This window comes from Geotrypetes seraphini, chromosome 2 (genome assembly GCF_902459505.1).
Source record: "Geotrypetes seraphini chromosome 2, aGeoSer1.1, whole genome shotgun sequence".
Taxonomy (NCBI): Eukaryota; Metazoa; Chordata; class Amphibia; order Gymnophiona; family Dermophiidae; genus Geotrypetes; species Geotrypetes seraphini.
In genome coordinates, this window is record NC_047085.1 from 347,844,725 (window position 1) to 347,856,583 (window position 11,859).

Consider the following 11,859-nt stretch of genomic DNA (forward strand, 5'->3'; position numbering starts at 1 on the left):
AAAAATATTTTTTAAGTATACACTGTGATTTGGACAGATATTTTGTATTATTATCACAGTATATGAGTAGATTACTCTCATTTATTTATATTAAGATGTGACAAACCATAATCAGCTTAAAGAGTGATAAGAAAGAAATGAAAATGGAATGATATGGATAAACTATTGATAAGTTATTTAGAATGAAATTGTGAATTCAGAGGAGTCCAGTAGTTAAAAGAGTAAAATTGAATTAGTGAACAAGTACTTATACTGTGAAAAGAATCCTAGTGCAGCGAGAGACAGCTAATAAAAGTTTTTGGAGGTAATATACTAACTGAGAAGTAGAATATAGATAACTTGAAGACAGTTCCCCAGGTTTTCAGTTCACTGCACTAACCATTAGGCTGCTCCTTGACTGCAAACAACACTTGAACTGCTAACATACTAGGGTTTGTACAAGATCCTGAAGGGATAATCCATTTTGAACAATTATAATATCAGTCAGATAGATTTGGAAAAGCCATTGCTCTTCTCTGGACATGAGTTTTAGGGAACAGATCCATTTTTGGGATCTGCAAGATAATGGTGATCCAGATAGCCACCGTCTAAAACAGGATACCGTGGTCAATGGACTGTGGTCTGACTCAGCATGGCTTAATTTACATTCTTATGGATAACAATGAAACAGAGCCACAATTGCGGATTCACAATTGAGAAAATTTTTTCTTTGCATATAATAAACCCATTTCAAAGAAATCCATAAACCTTTCTGAATTTGTGGGTTATTAATTGTGGTTATGATTTAATAATAAATGATGACACCATCCCATGTCATTCTTTAATGTCTATCTCAGCCTCAGTCCTTCTACACCAGCATTCTTCAATGCAAGGCTTGAGGGTCAGTGGTTGAGCCTATTAAGAACATAAGAACATAAGCATTGCCTCTGCCGAGTCAGACCATAGGTCCATCATGCCCAGCAGTCCGCTCCCGCGGCAGCCCCCCAGGTCAAGGACCTGTAGTAATCTATTGCTCAAGGGTGTTTTGTATTGTATATTAACCCTCTAATTATACCCTGGTATAAATGAGGTCTTACCAGTTTTATACAGGGGCATCAATACCTCCTTTGTCCTACTGGCTATACCTCTCCCTATGCATCCTAGCATCCTTCTAGCTTTTGCAGTCACCTTTCAACCTGTTTGTCCACCTTTAGATCATCACATACTATCACATCCAAGTCCCGCTCCTCTTTTGTGCACAAAAATTCTTCACCCCTAAACTGTACCGTTCCCTCAGGTTTTTGCAGCCTAAATGTATGACCTTGCATTTCTTAGCATTAAATCTTAGCTGTCAATTGGTGATCTGTCAAATGCATGCACAATTGCGCGCAATGAATGGGAGATGACCAGTCAAATGTGCTCCAAAAATTGGATACTATTTTGTCTTTTGAGGGGGGGGACCACCCCCCACTACACTTAAAAAATTCACTTCCTATCTAGTATTAGGGTAAGGGTTACATGATGATTATCGGAACCCTTTACATAACTGGATATCTGGAAGGCCCTGATTTGCTCAGATTCCTCAGGCCCCGTCCCTTTGCATTTCACGGGGTGCAATTGACAGGTTGGCATTGTCCAGCGTGCACTTGTCCATGCGCACAATTGTCGGGGTGCAATTATCATGCACGGATTTGTCTGTATACTGTCAAATTTCAGACATTCTTCAAACTGGGTCCTTTTTCATGTTATTCACACGATCAGGGATGTCTACTCTATTGTAGATTGCTGACGGTTGGGTTTATTCCATTCCTTGTTTGCTTAGATTTTTGTGTGGTTCTTTTCCTTTTAAACTGATTACTAGTGCACACTGATTCAGGCAAATCAGTTCTGGCTCTTAAAGACAACCTGGCACCGCGTTTACAGTCAATCCTGATCATGGTCTGAGCCCAGACAATTTAGACATCTTTCTCCCACAGTGTGGGCAATGCTTTTCTTCATTAGAATTTTGTAGGGCTGATCATAAGCAGCAAAAACTGTGTCTCTCCTTGTCCCAGTGCTGCATTAAAAAGCCAATTTCTTCATCAGAAGGTAAACCCTGGAGTCCACTTCAAAATCGTGTAGGTTATTGGCATCACCTTGAAGCCTCATCAGCAGTCCATCATAGGATACATATGCTGAGCTGGATGGCCGATCATCAGTGGGATTATATTCACCATCGTCCAATGTGCCATCCTCATACAGTGTGCTAGCAACCACCAACCGAAACTTATCACCCAAATCCACAGGGTAGATCTGTATCTTATGTATTTTATATTCCTACTCTGATTCTTATTTGCACCAAGTATAGGATAATGAAGCCTTTGTGACATCACTGGTGAGGTTGGCTCTTAGGCACTGGTGGAATGAGGCATTATGACATCACAATCTCAGCTCTGCAATGTTGCTACTCTTTGGGTTTCTGTCAGGTACTTGGGACCTGAATTGGCCACTGTTGGAAACTGGGTTTGATGGACCTTCCCAATATGGCAATACTTATGGTCTTTGTTGCTAGTTTTGGGTCACATAGATTAGTTTTTTTTTCTCCTATCAACTATGATGGTAAACTAGAAGATTGCTAAATAAATAATAATGGAACAACAGATTTATCTCACCCATAATCCTATTAGTGTCACTTTAGTGCTGCTTCTTATTGAGAAGGCATTTTTTTTCTGAGCTATTCAAAAGTCTGTTTCAGGCAAATTAGGTGACAGCACCAAGAGAGAAAAAAAAAAAGACAAGAGAAGTACTAGATCTTCACACTAAGTACACTAAACCCTGCTGGATTAAATGGTGAAATTGATTTTTCTGCCTGCATATGAATGACTAGCATTTCTTTACATAAGGAATAGAAATAACCATTTCAAGTATAATAATTACACCTGGTAATTTTATTCAGGTTCCTTATCATTAAAGAAGCCTTTCTTTCTGACAACTTGCAACTCAGTGCACACTACAGCCCATAAGAACAACTCTATTCAGTTTTCTGCATGGATTTACTATAAACAAAGGCACTGATTTTTAAATTTAAATACCACTTATAGCCTAAGTGGTTTACATTCAGGTACTCAAGCATTTTCCCTATCTGTCCCTGTGGGCTCACACTCTTTCTAATGTACCTGGGGCAATTGGGGATTAAGTGACTTGCCCAGGGTCACAAGGATTTGAACCCACAGGGTACTGAGGCTGTAGCTCTAACCACTGTGCCATACACTTCCCAAATTAACTTATATGTATGTAAAGTAATTCTATAAAGGGCGCTCACTGAAACAGTGGCACGCTTAAAACGGCTGTGTCAAAATGTATGCATGTATTATATGAAGGATCAATATAAAAGGCTACTAGACCGGACTCCGACAATAGTTATAGTATGCTCAATATCCAGTCTTTAAATCTTGTATATTCAAGTGTTTCCCATAAACTTTTCACGATCCTCAGAGGGCTAAAGAATCCCTTTGGTTCATGTGAAATCTATCACAGAACCCAATCGTCATAGGATCAATAGTTTATGTATTTTATATATATATTTATTATTTTTATAAATTAGTCATATTTATTATATATATTAAGACTAATTAAAACTTTTTCATAGTATTATACTTAGCTTAGTATTAGTAGCCAGTATTAGGGAGCGCCTCTACTAACATGCACATGTTTCAAGATAAAACTTTTCATCAGGGCTGAGGCTCCCGTAGTTAATCTAGAAACAAACAAACGACAAAAATATCAAAAATGTATCATCTTAGCCGTGTGAGAATATCAAAAACTCTATTTTAACAAAAATATTATACTAACAAGGGTCTTTCTACAGCTATTTTACTCATATAATTTCAAAACTTACTATTATGCTTTTCAGAAACCACTCCTCTCCATAAAGTATCATAGTTTTGGCGGCATCTGTGGTCAGTTCCGTAACTGATGACAGACGCCACCTAAACTATTCTCCAGGGATTCAAGAGAAAGTTAGATAAGTTCCTGCTGAACCAGAATATACGCAGGTAGAGCTAGTCTCAGTTAGGGTGCTGGTCTTTGATCAGAGGGCCCCCGCGTGAGCAGACTGCTGGGCACGATGGACCACTGGTCTGTCCCAGCAGCAGCAATTCTTATGTTCTTATTACTAGGATGTATAAGTGACCTGTTATAATAGATTGTAAGAGTTCATAAACTATAATACACATTTACACATGCATACAGAGTTTGCCAACTCTTGATTCAGAATCTCGAAAAATCTACCAATACTCGTAAATAGATATTTTTGTAGTGCAGAAATATGAATTGCAGGCTAAATAACAGTCTGGATTATATGTATTCCATTACAAAAATATATTTTCTTCATTATTGCAGCTTGTTAATCATAAGATTGCACAATCAGGCATCTCCTGTAAAATTACCAGCTTCTGAATTTCAAATCTGCTCAGGTTGTCTGGGCTTAAGGTCTAAAGTTTTGTGGTTTGATTTCTGACACGGTAGGCTGCGAAAACTAAGCACACCAGGTGGGCCAAGAATTATGTGTCTGCCAACCACAGCTGTATATGTTGATATGCTGACATATCATCATTCCAGACAAGACTGAGAAAGTTTGAAAAAGAATAGCACTCACTGATAAGCCTATTAAATCAGAGCCACTGTGCCAATTTATGGTATGGGAAAGAGCATGAGAGAAAGTGAAAGAAAGGTGACTGAGGCATTAGAATAATTGGGAACATTATTACCCGATAATGGCAAAGTACCTTAGCTGAGTAGTAGAAAATAGGAAAGTTAAATAGTAAAATCAAAATGTACCTAGGTAGGAGGCTACAAAGAGCAAGACAGTCAATGTGGTGATCACAAACTTCCAGCAACTTGAAGACAGAAATATATTCCAATCTCAACAAAACTGCTGAATGTATGTGTCTCTAGGAGTATATACAGTATTCCCATTTCCTAGCGAGCAGGTTTTGCACAGTGTGCATTAATTTACTGTATTGTTTGCATTACAATTGGCTTTACTATGAAAGGTCGACTACCTTAGCAAGTATCAGAACCATAGACTTTTTTTTAGTTCAAAAATTTTCATTGATTTTAACATACAAAAATAATAATAGTAATAATTTTATTTTTATATACCGCCTAACCAGCAGTTCATAGCGGTTTACACAAGAGATACTCAGCATACAATATAATAATATCATACATAATAAAATTCTAAGTAACTAATACAAGCATTAAAACTAATGAATAAGAGGGAGCAGCTTACTGGACTGGAGGAGAGTTGTGGGGTGTCCCGTTGCTGGTCCCGGACTGTACAGCGGCGGCTTTTCTTCATTGGTTTGGCGGCGCATGCAGGCACTTACAGAGACGGACCCCTGACGTCACTGGGTCCGTCTCCGACAGCATTTAAAGCACCCGCTGCTGTAGCCACACTGGGAGCAGCTTACTGGACTGGAGGAGAGTTGTGGGGTGTCCCGTTGCTGGTCCCAGACTGTACAGCGGCGGCTTTTCTTCATTGGTTTGGCGGCGCATGCAGGCACTTACAGAGATGGACCCCTGACGTCACTGGGTCCGTCTCCGACAGCATTTAAAGCACCCGCTGCTGTAGCCACACTGGGAGCAGCTTACTGGACTGGAGGAGAGTTGTGGGGTGTCCCGTTGCTGGTCCCGGACTGTACAGCAGCGGCTTTTCTTCATTGGTTTGGCGGCGCATGCAGGCACTTACAGAGACGGACCCCTGACGTCACTGGGTCCGTCTCCGACAGCATTTAAAGCACCCGCTGCTGCGGTTGCCCCTTAGGGCTGTAGAAGGATTTATGGTTCACTTAGCAGTATTATAAACACGTTACGTTTCTGTTAAGTGGTCTAGAGAAAACCATAACCTTTTAATCAAGTTCAAATATCATGGTCTAATTATACGACACAAACCCAGGCTAATGAGAAATATCTTTATTATGAAAATAGAAAAATATAATTCACAAGCCAGCTGCAGAATCTAAGTATTGTTCAAAATATCTAATTACACAAATGAAACTCAGTACATGATTATCACAATCTAATGGTTAGACAACTAAGTAAAACTTCTTGTTACACACACACTATTCCTTATAATAATAATCCCTGATTAGCAAATGATTATATTATCACCCAGGTAACTTTTCAACCCTTTACCTTTATCAATGATTCCTATCTAATTCCCAAGCTAATAAAAGTAATTTCCGTATGCTCACCCTTAATTAGCCTCTCAGGCACAATTAGGTGGAAGAGAAAATTTTCTTGTCAGCTGGAAGACGTCAGGAATACCGTTGTAAAAGTTACACGTGTTGAAGATCCTTGATGAGGCTATAAATCATCAGCAATAAGTTCCGTTCATCTGTGCTAAGTTCAGAACAGTTTTTAAATGTCCGAATTTCTATCTCTTAGGCAGAGAATCACACAAGGTAACTTACAGGTCTAATTATTGAAAGAAAAAGTTTACAATTAGAACATCTGTGAGCAGATCTGAGCTTCCCCGGACCTTATCACAGACTAACTAATTATTAATTAATTAGCACCTTTCTTTTCTTGAATCTCATCAGATGACTTCCTCGGACCAATCCAGAAACAGAACTTGATGAATAGCCTTTCTGTATAAAGTATCATATATGCTGGAAGACCCAGGGCTGTAGGACAGATAAGAACAGAATAATTTCTTCAAGATTCACACTGTCCCATTATTAAAGCACAGATGAATGCCCTTGAATAGCAACATTCGGGTACATCCCCATAATGCATCACTCTTCTTACTTCTTGCAAAATTCATGCTGGAAAGTTGCTTGCAGAGAGAGATTCTTGAAACAATGGTTCAGGCTTGATGACATCATAGAGGCCTAACCTCAGGTGTGAATACGGAAATATCCCTACAGTCCCCCCTTTTGGAGGAGAAATAACTTCAATGGAGTCTATTTCACCTTCAACCTAACTAAGTAGGAAAGGATCGACAAGACCCAAGGTGATATAAAAATGCATAAACATAAGCAATACCATATAAATCAGCAATAAATCAAAGATATCAATAATCAATGGATAATAATCATAAAGGCAAGGGCAAAATATGTGAACCCAGCCAAATAAATGATAATAAAATCACTGAATAATGGCAATATATGATAAAATCAAAAATCATAACTACTTAGCAAGGCACAAAAGGTATGCCAAAGCAAAAGTTAAGACAGATAGATCATAATCAAAAATACGGCTAGCAAAATTACTCTTTCATAGCCGCAATGAAATCATGCATTCTTAAGTCTGTATGTGATGGTTTCTGTTGAATAAGACGTCTAATCCGGATGGTCTCATAGAGTGCAAAAACAGAAAACCCAAATAAGAGAACCCACAGGATGGCAAAAATTGGAATAACAACAGTGATAAAAAGATCAATACTGCGGGTATCAACAACTTCATGTACATTGGAGGTGCCAATATGAAAGTCCTCAATATGAAGCTTATCATTATCAACTTTCAGTTCAATGGTGTGGGAAGGTTTTGTCATCAAATATTGTTCCACTTCAAGGGTAAAGTTGATGGGATGTCCACGGAAAACATCCAAGATTTCCAATTCAGTTTCAGTAGGAGTAGAGTCCAGATGGAAAAGAGAAACATCGAAAGAAGATGGTCTGGAGCAAGATCTGGAACGGGAAGAGGAAGAAACCAGGAGAATCTTGAAGGACAACACGGGACTGCGGACCAGGATCGATTACTTTGGTACCAACGCCAATCAGCAGGACAACCAGGAACAGCATCGGCAGAACTCGTTTCGCCATCTGAAAAACAGAAAAGAGAGAGAACAGCCTAGGCTGTTGCTAGGTTAATGTCTTCATCACAACAATGGTTTCATCCTGGGCAAATTTACTGGGATGACATGGTCTCAGTTGATTAATGTGGACCCATTTAAGGACATCTGCACCTGGAGAATTTGATTTGATGCGAATTTGATAGGCCACAGGTGAAGCTTTTTCCACTATAGGGAATGGACCATGCCAACTTGGCAAAAATTTACTTTCTTTGGCCTTGGTTTTGCCAAAATTGTAATAGAATACCTTGTCGCCAATTTGGTATTCCTTTGTGGTAGTCCTATGATCATAATAGGCTTTTCTACCTTTAGCAGCAATTTCCAGATATTTCTGGGCAAAAGAAAATGCACCCTGTAAATGGTTACGTAAATGGGTGACATATTCATGAGCAGTAGTAGCACTAGAAAGATTTACATCATTAGTTCTATACAACAAATGAATTGGTAATGTCATTTCTCTACCTGTCATCATTTCAAAAGGCGTCACCCCCGTAGAACGGTGAGGCGTGGCACGAATAGCCATCAGTACCAAAGGTAACTTCATGTCCCAATTCTTACCAGAGGTAGACACGTACTTCTTCAGGATCGTGATGATGGTACGATTCGCTCTTTCCACTTGTCCCGATGATTGAGGGTGGTAAGCTATGTGCAATTTACTTTTCACTCCGAGCATCTTCCACATGTGTCGCATCACATCCGCAGTGAAATGTGATCCTTGGTCTGAGTCCACTCTCATGGGCAAACCCCACCTACTGAACACATGATTCAGTAACAAGGTAGCGGTAGTCTCTGCCGTACAATTGGGTGCAGGCAAGCACTCAATCCACTTTGTAAACAAACAAGTGACAGTCAACATATACTTATTACCTCGGGAGGAACGGACCACTGGGCCAATCCAGTCAATCTGGATGTCGGACCAGGGCATGACCAAACCCTTCTTTCTCAAGGGTGCTCGGTGAAGTGGTGTAGAGGGTTGAAATTGACAACAAGTCAAGCAACCTCTCGTATATAACTGTACATCTTGCCGCATATGAGGCCAGTAGGCCACTTGCTTCAGTGTCTCATAGGTAACTTCTTCACCTCTATGTCCTGCACAAGGTTCATCATGGGCATGTTGCAACATGATTCCTCGATATGCACGGGGTACAACCCACTGCACAATACCATGCTTACTCGTCCGAGTGAGCAGGTTCTGATGAATTGAAAATTTCTCTCTGGAGGTGTAGAGTATCCTGAGTTCTTCATCCTTCTGATCGTCTTCAGACAATGGATGATCCTGTGGATTCTGTATGAAGTTATAGAACTTTCCCAGGATAAGATCGGTCTTCTGAGCGGTTACAAGATCAAAGGAAGGGATATCATTACCCCACTGCACTACAGGTGTTTCAGCTACCTGTTTAGCTTGGCGTCGAGTAATAGCATGTACCATCGAGAACAACTCTTCAGGGCATTGCCATAGTTCACCTGACAAAGCACCTTCTTTGGCCAGTTGATCCGCAAGGTCATTTCCGATCTTGTCAGAACTATTAACTTTAGCATGACCTTTCACTTTCTTCCAGTAGATGGTCATGTCATTGTCTCGTACCAATTGATCTAAGGCTAGAATCAAGTCGCCATGATGGACAGGCTTTCCTTTGGAATTTAACATGTCCTTCTTTTTCCACACGGGTAAGTGAGACACAAAGTTTTGACGCACATAATCAGAATCTGTACAGATAATCAGTTCTGGGATCCCCTTCTGTACCGCAGACTGTACAGCGACCAAGGCTGCTACAATCTCTGCGTATTGGTTGGTTTTAGCACCCAATCTATACTTCAAGGTTTCCATAGGTGTGTCGACATTCCACACTACACCTACTCCTGCGACCAAATTATGGGTCGAGGTCTGGTGAAAGGCACAGCCATCTACGTAGACTTGAGGTATATTGGCACATAGCTGTTCATCGTAAAGATGATGACGATGGGGTTCCTCCTCTTCTGGTGGAACATCAGGTTCCGGTATACCTGTAAGAGAATCTTGTTCTGTACAATCATGTAATTCTGCTATCCCTTGGGCTACTGTATTTCGATGTTTCAGTGCATACTTTACCTGTAAAGGCCATCCTTGGAGAGCCAAAGTCCATGAGACTATTCGGCTATTGGAGACACGACCAGTCTTGATCTTGTCACTACCCAAGAAACTAATGGGTTGATGACAAGTCTCTACAATGAGTTTTTCTCCTTGGATGTAACTCCGAAAATGTTGAAGAGCCCAAACAGTTGACAGTAGAGCTTTCTCACATTCAGAATACTTCTTCTCTACATCGGTGAAGCCTTTGCTTGCATAGGCCACCACACGCTTGTCAGAGTCGTATTTCTGGTACAGGACAGCACTCATAGAGTGTTTGGAGAATCCTAGGTCGATGAAGAATTCACGACCACTCTCGGGGTAGGCCAAGCAAGGAAAGCTACTAAGCTGATCTTTCATCTCTTGCATAGCATCTTCCTGTTCAGGACCCCACGTCCAAGGTACATCCTTCTTTAGTAAGGCAACCAAGGGTCTAGAGATCTCTGCATACTGATCTATGAACTGTCGAGAATAGTTGCATATTCCTAAAAATGAACGAAGTTCCGTCAAATTGGTAGGTTTCCTCAACTGTTGTAGGGCCTGTATCCTTTTCTTCTGTGGTCGAAGACCTTCAGAGGAAATGTCATACCCTAAATAATTCAGAGATGTTCGGCACCATTGACCTTTGGCAAGGGTCAATTTAGCTCCTGCATTTTGCAATTGTTGGAACACATGTTCTACCTCTTCCAGGTGTTTCTGAAAGGTGGGACTCTTGATCAGGATATCATCCACATAGACTAGAGTTCCTCGAGCTTCCGCATCTGGAAGGGCTTTATGGAGAAATATGTTGAACTCAGCTGGAGAGTTCAGAAAACCAAAAGGTGTTCTATTCCACGTGTACTGTTTCTTCCCAAAGGTAAATGCTAGTTTGTATTGATCCGGTGGATGTACAGGAACTGTCCAAAATCCAGAAGCTAAATCCAAACTGGTAAAATACTTAGCACCTTTGATGGTAGTCAAGCTCTGGTCAAGATGGGCCATAGGCCACCTAGACAAGGGTACCCGCTTGTTTAGCTGTCGGTAGTCCAAGGCAATTCTCCAACTGTTATTCTTCTTCAGGATTGGCCACAAGGGTGAGTTGTATGTACTGTTACAAAGCCTAATGATACCCCTAGTTTCCAGGGTATCAAGTATCTCTTGCACGGACTCATACGAGGCCAAAGGAATCTTATACTGACGTACGAAGACGGGCTTACTGTGGAGATCCGTAGGAATCTTGGTCACATGTAGATCAGTCAGTCCAGTGTCATAAGAATCCACTGCAAAAAGGTCTCGATACTTGTACAACAACTGTGTGAACTGAGCCTTTTCTTCATCAGAAGAGCACGCATCAGCTAGGTCCACTTGTTCCTTTACCATAGCATCAAACTTAGAAAAAGGTTGGTTGGAAGAGATTTCCACTTGGACTTCAATCTGTTCTTGCAAAAATGAAGAATCAATGGCATTCACCGCTTTAGATTGGTCAGACAGAGCTAACTTCCTGGATAAAATCAAAAAATCATTATCCACTGTTACATGGGAAGTCGTTGCATCATATGGCCACAGGAAGTCCAGTGAAATGAGTCCTTTAGGTGAGGTAAAAATATGGTCCAGTATATCCCCCCCTTGGCAGGGGTCAACAATGGAAGACAAGCTGCCAATGATAGGCAATGTTACCTCAACATCAGGAAAAGATTCACCCACTAGAAAACCCAAATGTTCTCCAGCGGAGAGAAAGACTTCCGTAGGTTGAGCATTGACAATCAATACATGGAAAGAAGAGGTAGGTACTTCAAGACATGGTAAAGCACCTAGAGAAAGACCATGCTCGAGAAAAGAGGAATTCGGGTTGAAAAAGCCAATATCATCGAGCATGTGTTGACCATGGGCCAAACGAAGAGGTAGAGCAAAATCATGCACAAGGCCAGGAATCTTGACGTCTTCAGCACAAACCACT

The 11,859-nt window shown here is 40.7% G+C and overlaps 1 protein-coding gene across 1 annotated transcript; it reads right to left on the minus strand.

Moving 5' to 3' along the window:
• Positions 1 to 2,040: 2,040 nt before the first annotated feature.
• LOC117353875 (DNA-directed RNA polymerases I, II, and III subunit RPABC3-like) lies at positions 2,041 to 8,920 on the minus strand. Its single transcript, XM_033930345.1, has 2 exons — positions 8,897 to 8,920; positions 2,041 to 2,277 (listed from the first exon to the last, which is right to left on the minus strand). The coding sequence occupies exons 1-2, from the start codon at positions 8,918 to 8,920 to the stop codon at positions 2,041 to 2,043; spliced, it is 261 nt and encodes an 86-aa protein (XP_033786236.1).
• Positions 8,921 to 11,859: the final 2,939 nt, after the last annotated feature.

Bases quoted from the DNA above. Each gene is read 5' to 3' on its own strand.
- LOC117353875 (XM_033930345.1), bottom strand. From the start codon at position 8,920: ATGAACCTTGTGCAGGACATAGAG. The intron at 2,278-8,896 runs GTGAAGAAGTTA...AAAATACATAAG, and splicing joins ACCTTGTGCAGGACATAGAG to ATACAGATCTACCCTGTGGA.